At 40.0% G+C, this 16,320-nt stretch overlaps 1 protein-coding gene across 8 annotated transcripts in view; it reads right to left on the minus strand.

The window, feature by feature from the left end:
- The window catches only part of gpatch8 (G patch domain containing 8), a 28,039-nt gene that overhangs the window by 11,104 nt on the left and 615 nt on the right, over positions 1-16,320 (minus strand). For 2 of the 8 annotated variants that reach the window (XM_055005448.1, XM_055005450.1), the window contains exons 2-5: positions 12,130-12,207; positions 11,123-11,158; positions 7,669-7,687; positions 4,455-4,527 (exon numbers count right to left, since the gene is read on the minus strand). In XM_055005448.1, coding sequence (XP_054861423.1) covers positions 4,455-4,461 — 7 coding nt within the window. In that variant the 5' untranslated portion in view covers positions 4,462-4,527; positions 7,669-7,687; positions 11,123-11,158; positions 12,130-12,207. Of the gene's footprint in view, positions 1-4,454; positions 12,208-16,320 lie in introns of those variants that run through there. The other 6 variants (XM_035957131.2, XM_035957134.2, XM_055005446.1 and 3 more) reach the window with 4 other exon arrangements.

A 16,320-nucleotide genomic window follows, 5' to 3' on the forward strand; every position in this document is an offset into this window, starting at 1 on the left:
TTAGCAAATCTCCCTGAGATTCTTTCATTTCCTCGCTAGCCTACAGCCAGTAAGCTCATTTTGGGATGTGCTTAACCCCATAACAAGTGAACACATGACACACATAAAATGTACCTGAGGGAAGAGCCAGCAAGGCTTTGAGCAGTGCTTAGAGTGAGAGTGGGTTCAGCATTGCTATGGAACAGCAATTTTTACTAAATTACAATTAAAAATGAGAATTGTACAGTCATTTGTAGCATTACATTCACCGTTTCATGTGAAAGCAGTCGTTCACTATGTTACTTCAAACACTGCTTAAAGCCCCAGGTGAGTGACAGTTTGAGGCAGGCAGGAGTGCACCTCTGGGACAAACATGCTGTGCAGGAGGGGCAAAGAAACAGGGGGAGGATGGGAGCCTGTAACCATGGGGACTAAGACACCCGGGGTGAAGAAGGGTGGAGAGGTTTTCCCTGTAAGTCGACTCTATGGCCCGGTCAGTAGCAGACACGCACACGTCTCAGTCCCACATAATGACCACACACATACACACAAGTTTCACAGGTTTGGAGGTAGAAACAGGCAAACAAGCAGAGGGGAGAAAACTTGTCTACTCTGCAAGCCATTCAAAGTCTGAGCCGTGGTTACAGCCAATCAGATTACCCGACAGCAGCCACGGAAACTCAAAGAGGAACAAAAAAAAATAATCTAAAATACGTGGAGGTGATGATTCTAAGGGATGTGATGGAATCATGGCTTCCTAAATCTACCTTGATTTCAAATGGATCTTTGTTCTTAATTCAAATCGAAGCACTTTACTCATAAGCAGATTGAAATAAAGGTTTAGTGATTATGAAGCAAAGAGGAGGAAGCTGACAGAGGCCATTAGCCTATGATACACTGTAAAAGGGGTGTTACACTGAGGTCAACTGCAGAGTGGGAGAAAGAAAACACACCCACACACACACACGCATACTGACATACAGAGGGGTTCCAACAAACCTTACCTAAAAAGGGGCAAAAGGGACAAAAGAAGAATAAGAACAAAGTCAATACAGTGAAAAACTTAAAAAAGGGGACACAATGCTTTAACTTCAAATTTCAACAACCGTCTCTTCTGGCAAGGAGGACAGGAAAGGAGAGGAAGATTACAATGATTATCCAGCAGACTTCAATGAGATGCAATGGTGCAATTGTGTTTTGAGCCTACTCCTTAGTATATTGGCAAATTTGAACACAGATAGTGGGCTCCAACACTGGGCCATTAATTCCTACACAACAACTGGACACAATTTGCCGCAGTCTCATCTGCCCACAAAGCAGGATGCTTACATAACCACGAGTGGTGCCAGCGGCAAAAACAAGCGCACAGTCAGCCCCTGCAACTTCTTCTCTCCTCCACACAAAGCACACATCCTTATCACATCCAATAGATTGCTATTCAGCTGTTCAAGGCCAGATGGAAATAAACAACGATGGATACCAAATGCTAAGCTCTGACATTTTTGCTGTCGTAAGCTTCCATACACTTGTCAGTCTGCCCAGAATGAAGCAGCTTCCTAGTCTACTCTGGTCTCTGGGCATGGTCGGGCTGAGAATACCTATGAGACGACACAGGGAACCAAGGCCATATATGTGCATGAATGAGAGGTGCTATGAGAGCAACAACAAAGCACAAGGACCAGCCATCAGATCTAGGTGTCTGTGTAAGATCAGAGTTGAAAATAGAGAGATCCACACACCAAATAGCTCCCGAAGAAAGATTTTTTTTTTGCCGCAATCTTTCAAGCGCAAGGTTCTTCTCTAGCCTTCCGATAAATACAGCATGTCGCTTCTGAAAATATCAACAATCCATATGACGAACACGCGTGACATGTCATATTGACCGCAAATTGTAATTAGTAAAATAATAACTGTTGCTGAAAGATTCACAGGTTCAACATTTGAAAGATCCCACAGAGAGCAATGCTGAGAGCAAGCAAAGCAAAGATTAAGATGACTCACATCAATATGTGTCTAGAGGGCTTTTTCTACACTAAGATAAGTAAGTTTAACATTTCCTGTATGTCAACAGTTGAAAATGTACTCATTTGGTTGTTCTTCCTCCTCTACTTGTCAGCAAACAAAAACATTTAGTATTATACTCACTTTCTGGTAATGTTAGGACACTACCTGGTCACTCAGTAGACTTTTTTTGTAGTCTGACAACAGTGCATATGTGAAAATGTCATTCCCAAAAACAAGGAACACATGACCTGACGGACGTCATTTCCATAATCTAACTATGCTGCCAACAAATCCAGTTAAGCAGCACTCATGTGAACATGGATATGTCTGTAGTTTTCAATCATTTCAGTGTGAATTTAAGCAACTCAAATACGTCACTAGCTCTGCACAAGCCCCTAAATGTTTATGCCTATAGTCTGGGTGTGTGCTGGAGCCTCAGTTTTGCAGAATAAGTGGTGTTTCTCATTAAAATGCTAATATTGAGAACAGATGTGCTGCTGGGTGAGTAATGCACTTGAGCAAGAGTTGCAATTGAGCAACAAATCGAGATGAATAGGTCAGAAATGACTAAAATGGTATGGATCCAGAGAATAGAAAAGGAAATGGTGGAGGAGGTAGAGAAGACTACATGTCAGGAATTATGTAGAAAACCAAGCTTTCATTCTTAACAGACTGTGAGGAGTCAAGAGCCTGCCAGTGATGACATCACTTAAAGACGATGCTATACATCATCCTTTTGGGGCAGAGTTGAGAGTTGGGTGAGGCTACGAAGAAAGGTTCATGAAAAGTGAGGAAAATAGAGAAAATGAAGATACTGATGAGGACAGGAAAGCCAGTGAAGAGATAGTAAAAGGGCTCAGTGAAAACATGCCAGGGCCCTGTACCACTGCCTCTGAGCCAACGAGCCTATGAGCACAGCAGGGTTGAGCTAATGAGGTGCTAACGTCAGCCAAGACCAACCCACACACTCAGATATGTAAAGCCTTCTACCTCGTAGAGCAAGTCAGTATCAACTAGGCCATTCCATTACAGAGAATGGTCTACAGAGAGTAAACCTCTTCAATGTAGCTTTTAGTCTAAAGCTTTCTACCTCTTACAAAATTAATTCAATACACAGAGCATTTCAACTCAAAACATACAACAGTCCTCAATCTTAAACTGATAGAGAAAATTCTGGTGTAAAATGGTGTTTGAGACTTTTAAGCTTGTAAATGTTACATAGACATTCCAAAAACTAAAAAGGTTTAGAACACAAAAAACCCCACCGTTTTAAATTGGCTGTCGGGGCTGCACTACTGGGCTGTGATTTTTTTTTAAAGCACCAGTAAGACAATTTAATATGGTAATTGAAGTATAGATAGAATAATAGATACATGTGTTTACAGGCCTAGCAGACACAAAAACACTACTTAACAGGTGCTCACAAACAGGATTTTAAAGTTGTTAAAGGTTATCACAGTGGTAACTTAAGTAAACAGCAGAAATGCTGTATCCATGCTACAAGGAGAGAGGAGCTAATTGTATGTGATTGTCCATCGCAGTCCATTGGCCAGATGATGTCATTTTGCACTGCAGCAAGAATTAAGGCATGTTTAACAGTTTTTGGGGGTTTTTTTGCTTGAGAACCCTGTGTTGGACTACACAGACGGAGATGTATTTTTCCAAACAAAGCGGACGAAGATCTGAGCGCAACGTCAGACTGGTACTGCAAGTCTTGATAAACCTTAGGGCACAATTTGAACATTCCCTCAAATCCAGACAAGACTTGAGAACAGTTTGCAGATGAATTTGAAGCCATACATTCCAGCAAAGACACAGCCATGTTTGATGTTGGCTAGTAGGCGTTTTCGAAGTCAATCATGTGCACATAACCGTTTGAAAAGAAAAACAAGCAAGTGCCCATTTCTGAACAACACTCAGCTCCTACAGCCATGTTATAAACCCAAACATATGATCTGATCAGATTCAGTTTTCAAACAGCGATTCAAAATCTGAAGAATGTATAATGATGACATGCCCTACAGGCAACAAACTGGCAAATCAGAAAACCACTTGTTTACAACTACGTCTCTCCAAGATGGATGGCTCGAACAACTGAATGTGCAAAGTCAACTTTAATCTGCATTGCTGTGAACTAAATGCATCGAAAGAAGCCAATAAACTCTTCCCTTCCATCCCCCAACTCCCATGGTTCCTTTCCTCAGTCTTAATCCTTCACAACACCCCAGGGACAAGAACAGCTTAAATGCCATTTGTTTAAGTAATAATCTGTTTTACCTGACAACAGACACAAAGGAAGAGGTCAGAGAAAGGATGTGAAGAGAAAACAATATCTGCTCATACAAAAAAAAAAAAAGCCAAGAAAAAAAAAAGCAACCGGAAATGTGAGGGGAAAGAAAATGACAGAAGGTAGTGGCCCAGTACCACCAGCATACATGAGAGCATAGGTGTACAGATGAGTGCGTCCTTACCCTGCATGGTTTTGCCAAGGCCTTGTCCCAACTTCCAGCCATGTTTCTGAAGCAGCCGGTGCCCGATGTTGTCCTAGCAGAGAGAACAGAGGAGAAAAAAACCAAAAATATTCCAATAATAAGAGGAGCTTTACCCCGTGGGCACGGGTGAAAACACAAACAAACAAAATAAAATAAAAACACTCAGATCACGCTATCATCATCAGCACAACCACCACCACCATCACCATTGTCATTATCGTCATCACCTACAGCGTGTAACAATCAGTGTCTTCCAGCACAAGGAGTGGTAAGGGCAGCTGAGGGGAAGGGGGAGGGGGTAAAGGGTGGGAAACTGAGAGGAAGGGTAGGATTTCCACTATGATGAATACATGAGGCTATATGTAGCCTGTAAATTACAAGATATCCTCCTACAGTAGGAGTGCAGTTTAAAAAAAACATTTTTCAGGCAAAGAAATTGGGCATGAGCATTTCTCTTTTTTTGGATGATAAAGATAACACATCAAGTCACATCCACTAACTGAGAAGTTAAGAGGAGGAGGAGTAAGGAGAGGGCAATATATGTATCACACGCATACATATATGAACCACTACAGAGCAAGATCTTAGTACACAAAGAAAAGTGACACAGAACAGGTATGGAAATCTAGCATTAACAAAACGAAGACCAGAAACTCCAAGCTTGCTGTGATTCCGTAACCATGACAAGGGGAGCACCATGAAACATAATGTAGCTGTCACAAATAATATAGCAAGAGAAAGAGACAGAAGTGGAGCTAGTGGGCCTTGGATTACCATTACAAGGCCCAGCGTGGACAGAATATGCACGTGTGAGGGGATATGTGGGTGTGCAGGTGAAGAGAGGGACACATTGTGTGCATGTAGCCCCATCAGATATACTAAAAATAGCTGTTGTGCATGTTTTTGAACACCTCCAGCATTTCTGGTATGTTATCCATTGTCAGGTCTCAGTCACGTTTTCACTTTTAAACAACTGTGAGACCAGAGTGTATGCAGTAAGAATGTCACTAATTTGATCATAGACAACATTGGTATTCAGAATTTACAAAAAAAACCCAACTTTACAGACTAGATGGTCTTTTCTGATTAGTTTCCAGAAATGTACTTACAATGAGTTCATCACAGCAGACCCCCAAAAACGCGCAACTGCTTTAGGCCATCTACTTTAAAGTATTTTTTTCTGGTTTTCTTTTAATACCAATGATTGCTATGACAAACAGCACACGGCTAACAATGTGGACAAGATCAGACAATTGATAACGAACCAAAGAGTCTAGAAAAGTGTGCAAGAACCTACACAACAGGAATTCCTAGCACACCGTGGGGCCAAATGTGCATGTCGGAGACCGTTATATCACTAGTATGGGTCAGCAAGAAAACAAAAACATTAAGTGAAATGCAAGACCGTCCCACCACTACACACTACAGTACATCCTCAAGCACAAATAAACAGGAAACAATGAGATTTCTTAATAAGCAGTGTTTTTCTGTTGTGATTATAACTATTCCAAGCTTGTCTAACATTCACCAGAGTGCTGCATTCTACCAAAAAAACATACAAACCAAACAAAAAGGATATTTATAATCACAAAGAGGTTGACATCAACTTTCACAAACAGAAAGTGAAGGGGTTGGAACAAAACAGAAAAAAAAACAGCATGCAGCTTTTTGTTAAAGTGTTTTAACAAAAAGGATCGTCGGTGTTAGTAGTGCACTGTGAATGGTACACATACAGAGGGGTGGGGCGGGCTGGGGGTGGAGGACGGGTTAACAAAACTCCAACTGTGTTAGTATCAGGTGGATCAGGCACAGAGAGGAAGGTGATGGCTCAACAGGTCTCAATTAGTTCTCTTTGACAAAAGAGGAGGTCGGGATAAAGGGGCAGAGCAGAGCAGGCTGAGCCATGATGAGGGTGAGTTTCTAGGGTGGTGGAGGTGAGTTGGGCTTGTATGGGTTAGTGCATGTGAGGGGGAGTGGAAGTCTCACACACACAGCACACACTGCATCTCCGCCAACAAGGTCACAACCGGTATACATTTGGCTTAATCCTTGTTTGTTTCTTCTTTTAAATCACAGTTTTTGGCATTGCAGAGCAAACTGTTGCTTTCCTTTGCCCTATTTAGCATTCTGCAAAAAACAAAGTTGTAAATATTGGCAAATGTCACTTCAGCATCAGGACTACTGGATTAAATATATCCAAATTATCTGGTTGACATTTGCCTCGAATACTCGAGAGAGGTTGAAGTTCTTCACTTCCCGTTTCTGTGGGGATTTGGACTTTTCCCCCTCCATTTTATGCATGTACGAGCTATGTTTACTCTGTGTTATTGTTAAATCTCTTCCACAGTGGGATGACATAAGACAGGAATCTGTGCTGGGTCTCAAATGGCAGAAAAACAAGTGGAAACAACCTGCCTGAATCACCTTATAAATTGGGACACTGAAGACTACACTAACAGATCCTGCAAATCACTGTATGGTTTGTTCCTATCTCACAGGTTCTTAATATATTATAAGATGCACAGAATTAGAGGCTGTGTGACTGCTAAAGTGGACTCCTTCTTCCCTAGTGTCTTCTGACTGCATTGTGTAGAGAAACACTGCAGAGCTTGCTGCAGTGAATGCCACTCCTGCCACTGACATTGGGCCTGCTTCTGTCCTCTACTGCAGTATTATGGTGCAACAACATTCTACACACGAGCTTTATCGATTTGGGGAATTAGCTGATCTATGAGGCTTGAAGGAAGAGAAAAAAATAAAATGCACCTTAAACAAGCTGCTGGGAACTACACTTGCTCAGAGTCTACCCAATTCTTGCTAGCTGATTTGTTTATTATGCAAGTCAAAGGACCAAGGGCGACATAGTGAAATGCAAACCTCTGCAACCTCAAAGAATTTTAGCCTGATCTTGAATTAAAAATCTTTCCTCTTCAGTTTGTATTTTATCAACATTTTTATTAGATATTTAAAACAAACTAAAATCAGGAAAGGCAAGTTGGATGAGGCAACAGTTGCAACTGTAAAGAGATCAGGTCAGAATTGTCTCAGCACAGGTTAGAAGGCGGAGATGAGGTGTAGACTGAGTGCTGAACAACAGATGAGTGCACCAAAAGAATAGACAGACAGACGGATGAAAGCAACGACGGCGAGTCCAACAGCAGTGCAAGTGGAGTGAAGGCATTTCCATACGAACCTGGCTTTAAAATACTGGGCTGTCAAAAAAACAGTCACACGTGACACAACGTAAGAAACCGGCCAAACGCTTTCAACTGCAATTCTGCTAGCTTCTCTAGTTCTTAAAAATACAAATCTCTCTTTGCTTTTAAATAAACATAATACTGTTTACAAACAGAAAAGGTAGGCATTTCAATAAATCCACCAACTGACTGTTAATACAGGAGAAAGAAAAAATAGAAAATGTTATCCAAACAAAAGAGATCTACAGGAGGGGGTGTTTTTAAAAGTGTGCAATGTGCTGTCACTGGCACAGTGCATGGCAAAAGATACGGGTAAGGGCAGTGATATGCAGGGGACCCCACCTAGAGACCTCAGAGTATTTAGTTTTACTGTTTCAGTCTATACAGCCATTTTTATGGGACAGAGCATGTGTATGTGTTTGTGAGTCCCTGTCTGGGAATGTAAAATTGCTCTAGCTCAGATTACTAGAGAGGATATAACATGGAACAGGCAAACTTATCCCCCCGAGCATCTCTACATAAACTAAACAAAAACACATATTTTGCCATTTTCCTCAGACAACAGATCAGAAATATTGTATGTTTGAAAAAAAACACTGAGACAGACACATTAAGGTTCTATCTTGCAAAATGTGAGCTGCTGGTGGTGGACAGCTTCGCTGTCTACTGCTTCTCAGAAATTTTAGCAGCTCCCTTGTGTTTGTTGCATGTGTGACTAAATTAAAACAGTCTAGGTGTACCAAGAAGCAAATGGCGAAAACATATGGCCCTTTTTCCGACTAAATGGATGCAAGTGTAGAGGTGTCAGATCAATGTGAAGGATTTAAAGATTTGATTAAGTAAGTGATGGGGAAAATCACACAAAAGCAGAGATTAATTAGTGAAATTTTAAAAATAATAATTTAAAAATACATACTTACCTCAAAATTCTGAAGCCCCATTTCAAGGACTGGAATTTTAGCAAAGTGTAGTTAAGTGAGGTTGCTCAGACTGTTTGTTGGTTTGTTAAGTTTTCTAGTAGTTGTTTTGTTTTATGTCTAGTCTTACTACACTGCTAACGTAAAAACTGAAATCACTTGTAGGGTCTCAGCAATGACCTTGACCATCATTTGTTCTGCTCACATGGTTAAATCTGGTGCTAAATGCAAAGCCTGTGATGTTGTAAAAAAAAAAACGCAGGTCAGGATGTTAAAAAGGCTGGATTTGACCTTTTCCTTGTGGTCGTCTTACCACCCGACAGGTGAGAAAAGTTTAACAATTAACAGAGAGAAACAGCTGTGCCAAAGACTGTAGGGCTGTAATGCAAAGGCTAACAGCTGATACAGTAATACATAAAAAGTCCTGGTGGGCATCAGAAAATGCATTAAAGATAATTATTAGCATAATAAACATAAATAGTCTTCCTGAGATCTGTATAAACCTGTATCTGTGCATTTCTTAGATTTCTGGTGTGTATGTGTGGTTTCTGTGGCTCTGAGGCTGCCCACTGCATATCGCTCTGGCACTGGGTCAGGTAAGAGGAGGAAGGAGGATGGTAGGTTTAAAGGACTGGGAGGGGTAAGAGACGTGGGAGGAATGAGTCTGGGAGAAAAACTGTAGTAGTGATTAGGACAGAGTGTTGTGAGGAAATAGTACTGAATGCTACCAAGTTAACACATGCAATGCAAAAACAGTGTTAGAGAGAAATAGAAAAAAGACCAAAGGGGAAAGACAGGAAGAGAAAAAAGATCCCAATAAAGTACCACAGACCTCTAGCTGCCTATAGATCACACACAATAAGTGGCAAGGGAGGGGCTCCGAGAAGCTGGGCTGAAGCATTCACGAACAGTTCCAAGATGTAACACTTGTGGACAACTGCCACAAATCCCACCGCCTCAGAGGTTTATATTTGAGGCAGGGATTGATCTTTGAACCTAATGACATATTTTCACATTTCAAATATCTATTAAGATGTACTGTTAGTCATATCTGGTGGTATATTATGAGCCTTAGAAAGTGTAGATAACATTTCTCCTCTTCTAATGGCCTTTTGAAGTTATTGAGTGAATTTTGACATTTAAACTGGAATTATACCCTAATTTTATTATGACCCTTTGATGCCACAACCCTTCTGAAATCCACTAAAATTCAGATCATTAGGATGATCAGCTTTAATAGGTAACAAATTGTTGTGTTTACCTGCTTGTGGATAAAATCACCTTCTTTAAAAGCACCTACTTTCCAAAAAGACTATTTTGAGTATTATGATTAATGACTAAGTGACAGTTGACGGCACTTCTGTTGTGGCCGTTTTTCCACGGATGTGTAAAGAACTGTGTGATGCTGCAGCGCGGCCCTCAGCTCTCCTCCACTAATAATAGCGCAGGAGCAAAAGAGCCACTCAAGCCAGGTGAGCAGGCCACCTCTCTCCTATGCTTTTCTCCCTCTCAACCACCTACACATAGTGGAAATTTGTTGGTGTGTCTGTGAGAAAGTACAGTACACCTTGACCAGAACAGAACATTTTCATCTTATTGGTTTTCTGAATTCTAGTTATAATATGAAAAAGACACCACCAAGCTACAAATACAATCATACTTATGATAAATAACGCATGTGCAAATGCCAATTTTTTTTATTAGTTTTTCTCCTGCAGCTGCATCAAGACTAAAATCTATCAGGTTGCAAGCTTCATAACATCCTCGTAACCTACACCCCTTTTAATTGGGAAAAAAATGCAGGTACACTATTAGAAAAGTGTGCTGCATGTTGAGGCTTATCTAATTTTGTCCTCTGAAAAAATCTGTGTTAATTGCTGTATTATTTCGGATGTTTTAGCTTCAAAAAAAAAAACAAAACTTCATTCATGTTTATTCATGATTTTAAAATCTAATTTACATGCAATTAACCATTGGAACTGCTAAGTATAGTTTTAACTAAGAAACATGCCTTTATATTTTATAGTAATCACTCAGTTAGCTATCATTATGCTGCTTTGCATAAATGCTTCAGGTGCACCACCATTTTGTTCTCTACCTGGTGGCTCATCCTGTCGGACTGGTTCACACAGCACATTCATTATGTGGAGGAGAGGCGACCTGACACTGTGGAGGTTAGAGGAGTTTGGGCCTGCTCACCACACTGCTTCAGAGACAGAAGGGGGGATGGAGAGAGTGGGAAAGACAGAAAGAAGAGAGCTGCCTGCGCTATTATCGATGTGCCTCTTCAGCGAAAAATGCAGTCCCAGTTGCACAAGCACCATGCCAGCACAGAATGACAGAGGGTACTGTACACCGAATCACTGTGTAGTAGGGAGGGAGCGAGAGAGAAGTAGAGATAGACAGAGAGAAAAGATGTAAAGTGTGACAGTGGTGAAACAGCGAGGGAGAGAAAGAGAGAGGAAGATAGTCAGAGAAGCGTTACAAGGACCCTAAAGATAGGAGTAAGAAAGCAGAGCGTGCAAATACAAACCGGGTCATTGCTGCTTAGCTAATAGGGGCCAATTCGCTGCAGGAGAGAAATGTCGAACACCCCAAGTTGTGTACAATAAGATAACTGTCCTATAGACACAAACACTATACACTAACACAGAAATTCTAAAGCTACATAGACACACACTCACTCAAACACAAATGTAACCATTCACACCATCTAATGTGCGCACTCTTGTTCGCTAAATGGGGTGGAATAAGCACTGCCTGTTTTTCATAAACAGATAAATTTGAGCCATTGTAAAATAATCACATACACAAATGTAAACTCTACATAATCTGGCTGTTTCAAAATTCATATCTGCTCTGCAACATAGATTTAATCAGTTTGGGTGTACACAGATAAGAAGGCTATATTTATAACTACATAAATCCAAAGAATTCTTACATCAAAGAGTAGTTAAATGAGTGAGTCTCCAATGGATCGTAGAAATGTAACAAAACTGTACAGCTCTGTGTGGGAACCTTACTCAAAGCGCCTGCACTCAGTATCCAGAGTAAAATCAGGTCATTACCAAGTATGGATATTACATTTGAAGGAGTTTGAAATTAATGAAAAGCTACAGTATTTAGATAACAGCCATTAATGACAGTGCTTCATCCACTCCATGCTTTCAGTCATCTCTTCTCATAGTGCTAAGATGACTAACAATGACTAATGGGAGACTGATACAAAAATATAACGTTTATCTGTCAGCTCTACATAAAAACAGAAAAAATCTAGCATATAAATAATCATTTTAACTGTCACACAAGAAATGGAGTAGGCAGAGGACATGGGAAGTGGGAGGGACTTAAAGGGGTATTAATGGACATGAGACAAGTGATTCTACAGGTTAGGTGGCAACTGTTTTCAAGAAAACACTGGATGCATCTACACGGACAGTATGAATGAAGTAAAAAGGTGTGGTTCTTATTCCTCCCTGGACCAATCATATCCACTCTCACAGCTGGTCCAATGGTGCGGGATGATGGATGCAGCCTTACCGATTCGATGGGCTTGTCCAAGGACGCCTGCTCCAGCTCCAACTGGCCCTCTTCATACTGGTCAAAGTGATTCCCACCCTGAGGGAGACACAAATAGAGTTTTATTTATATTTAAGAATTATGTCAGGGAGCAGTGCTGCCTGATTGAGAGTAGAGCTGAAAGTGGTCAACTCACAGAAAAACTACAATTTATTTATTTCCCGATTAAGAGGTCATAGACGCCTTATGTGATAATAAACAGAACATCTTTGGATTTCTGGACTACTGACTGAAAAAAACAAGCAGTTTGAAGACATCTGGGACAGTGTAATAACTGTTCTTCACAATTTTCTGACAGAGATCAAATTAATAATCTGCGAACTTGGAAACTAACAGGAAGTTGTATGTATAGTAAAGATAATCCTTAGTTGCTTCCCTAATTGACAGTAATAACAGGAAGAGATTCTAACTAAGAATTCAGCCACAGCCACAAAAATCATTTTAAAACAGGACAACCATTGCCTTTATTTTCATGTCTGTGTTAGCAAAACAGTGAGTCTTCACCGTGCAGGGAGGTGTACCTACTGCCTGTCATTTGCACTGAATAACAGTCAATCACACTAAATGAATAGCAGGACAAAATGAGTTTATATTTTCTAGAGAACAAAATACATTAATCAAGACAGAGGTCAGTCTCTCAAGTGATTCTGGATTCATTGAGCTTTTGTTGACCAACATATCAAAAAGGTAGATGTGTTTTTTTCATGCCATATGTTGTCCTAAATTATCATCGCACATCCCTACATTTAATTCTAAATTTCAAGTGAAACATACAGTACATACAAAATATAATGAAATATATCAATAATATACCGTATAGTAAATATTATTGTAATATAAAAGAACCTTCAGTTTAGTATAACTTACATTTCACTTTCACTGCAAATGCTTTAGTTTATTCACAGCCATGACTAAAACTGGACTTCATAGGGTTGATTTCATTCTCTTTATTTCTTGGAAAATGTATTGCAGAAGTGATAGTGGAGAAACACTTGCTATATTTGCTGTGATATTTTCTGTGTGACTCTAAAGCATAGCTTTACATATACAAACTGAGCATGTATATTAAAGTCCATGCCCTGGGTTGGACAGAGAGTGAGTAATGGGCTTTCTACCCCAACCAAAGGAGTGAGTTTATAGAGCAGTCTGTGCTCTGAGACAGATGGCTTCCTCTCTTTAGCAGCAGAGGAGAGATGAAGGTCATGTTTGTGAGTCACTTTTCTCCTGACCTCCATACAAGCAGAAAACTGAAAGGTTCCAAAAATATTACAAGGTATTATATTATTTACTAGCCACTTGCAGCTACAAGTAATAGCATGTGTGGACAGCTATATCCAATTTAACCAGAGAAACCCCACACAACACATTGGTATTTTTTCTCCATTGTCATGTGTGCTTAAGGTATTGAACATGTACAGTACAACCTTCATTTTGCCTTTATATCATTGAAAGTTTCTTGTATTGGAATCTAATTGAAAATTTTCTTCAGCTTACAGCATTTTCTGATTATTCTGCAGAACTGTGAGGCAAACATTGCTGTAAAAAGACAATGCTAATGTAGCTGTACCCATGCAACGAGCTTTCACCACCCCATTCTCTAGGGAATCTGGTTTTGCAGAGATAAGCAATTGTTCAAATCAGCCCACCAAAATGAGGTGATTTGATGCTACACTGGCAGTCATTAATTCAAATGAAACAGGAACCTGCATCAGCATGAGTGAAGCCAGGGATTATGAGAAGGAGAGATGCTGGGGAAGTGAAAGGATTTATTTATGAACAAATCGATGGCTCCCTGCTCTTCCCCCTATTCTCTTCCTCTCCTGACGTTCTGCTCAGACCACTTAATGTGCTATCAGCACTGCCTCTACTCACCACACTGACTTCTTATTTTCACTGCCGTTCGCTTCCTCATCATCCTGACTCTATTACACAAACATCACAGCAATGTTTCATAGAATGATGTGAGCTCTGATGTGCATTACAAAAGTAAATAGCCAATTTTGCTACATCAGAGAAGTGGATGTTCCATACAACACTACATTAGGAAATGAAAGGGCTACTGTGGGCCGTCTTTGCAGGTGTTCATGAATTGCCTTGTACTTTTCTGTAACTCAAGACTACTTGCATGATAAAGCGCCAACAATAATGTAAATCAATACAGTGGACAACGCTGTTTGGCTGGTTGTGCTGTAGATACTAGGTAGACCATCTGTGGGTGTTTCCTGTGCTGTTTTGCTTGGCAGCAAGCTTTAATCCATGGACTCAGTGAGAAACTTTCTGAATACTGAGCATATGAATGCCTTCACAGTAGATCTCACACACAGAGCTCCACTGTGCTGAGCCGGAGCTCCCTCAACAGACTCATTCAGACCACACAGCAATTCACTTCTGACTGACAAAATAGCAGAAAACTGAGTTCCACAGCGGCCGCATAGGAAAAAACAAGCAATTTCTCCAATACACATGATTAAAGTTGTAATATGCTCCATTGCACGTCTTACAATTTGACTATTTTGCCACAACATTACCTCCAGCAAACAGTTGATTCCTTACAAAAACAAATGGCTACACATTGGAGCAAAGTTTGATACTACTCTCTACAATAACAAACAACCCAATATTTAGTACACCAGAAACTCTGTGTTCAAACTTTTTTTCTTGTTGGTTTTAGAGTGTGCATTGATGACAAGATAAAATGTAAATAACAGAGGCCCAAAGAGTTGAGTATGTATTTAATACTGATCTAAACTCTTTATCTAACCAAGCCTCAATATTGCTGTTGATGCAGCAATTCTCCTTTCCCTGCAGAAAACACTGGGGAAAAAAAAGCACACAAGGTCACAGAGACAAGACACAGACGCAATGTTTTTTAAAACTGGTATACATTTTGCTTAGCAAACATGCTTGCCATCTTCATATTTATATTAATATCTATGTTTATAAAGTACAACATCACAACTTTTCCAACTGGCTGATGTGATGTTTGAAAAGATGCTTCAGAGAAACTATGCTTTGAAGCTGTTTAAAAATCACACACCAACACCACTAATGCAATCCCAAAACTCTTGACCTAGATGCGAGAGGTTGATTTTATTTGACAAACCCACTTGAAACTACTGCAGACACTGTGCTGTAATTACAAACGGGAGAACTCTGAAGCATGATTTTGTGTCACAAAACAACATCTTAAATTCAAATTACAATATTACCATTGATCAATAGATTACAATTACAAGCATGGATGATAAAACTGGTATTTCAGTTGTAACTATTAGTGAAATACCAGTAATAGCAGCGTTATTACCGTTATAAAAACGTTTAATAACAGTTGGTAGACTAACCAACAACTACTATGTCAGTAGCGGCAATTACACAATAGTAACTGGTTAGATGGCTTTTAAGTATTGATGGATGCAAAGTGTGACTGATGCTGGGCAAAGCACGGAGAGTATAATGTTACCAGAGGGATTTGAAAGGAAATACCTGTGATAAATATAAGCGTGTTTATGGTAAGAGAAAAAACACACCCACTAACCAACTAGAAACAAGTTAATTTTGTAGTTCAGTGAGTAATGTTGTGTTTGTCTTTTACTGGGTGCGGTCATAGATCACAGATAGGGAAGACAAACAGTCAGGAGCAGATTGTGAAATTCGGCAACTCAGCTCTAGCAGAAATGTATAGAAATAAACAACCTGAAGTGTCAAAGAAAATGTTATTAATGGGGAGTATAGGTAAATAATTAATAGAATTTATGAATGACCTCACGCTGAAGCAAAATACAAAGTCTCCTTATTGCCATCTTAGTGTGCGGCCTCATAAAAAGTACGTTTTATTATAGAAACAAACAATATCCGGGTGAAAGAAATCACCCTGTCACTGTCACAACAACAAAAACAACAACTAAAAGGTGCTACATGTACAAAAAGGAAGAAGACAATGTTTACAGTCTGGTGAGCGTTAGGAGAGAATCACAATATGATTGAGCAAGCCATGTATAAAATTTCTCCTAAACCAACCAAACTTGTATGTTGAGCGGCTTCGAGCTGTTGGAGTTAATTTCATGCATTTTAAGACAGCCAGCTGTTACTAGGTTAATAATGGACATGCTAGCTAGCCGCTATGCTGGCTTTTTGGTTGTCAAAATGATACAG

This window comes from Amphiprion ocellaris, chromosome 19 (genome assembly GCF_022539595.1).
Source record: "Amphiprion ocellaris isolate individual 3 ecotype Okinawa chromosome 19, ASM2253959v1, whole genome shotgun sequence".
Taxonomy (NCBI): domain Eukaryota; kingdom Metazoa; phylum Chordata; class Actinopteri; family Pomacentridae; genus Amphiprion; species Amphiprion ocellaris.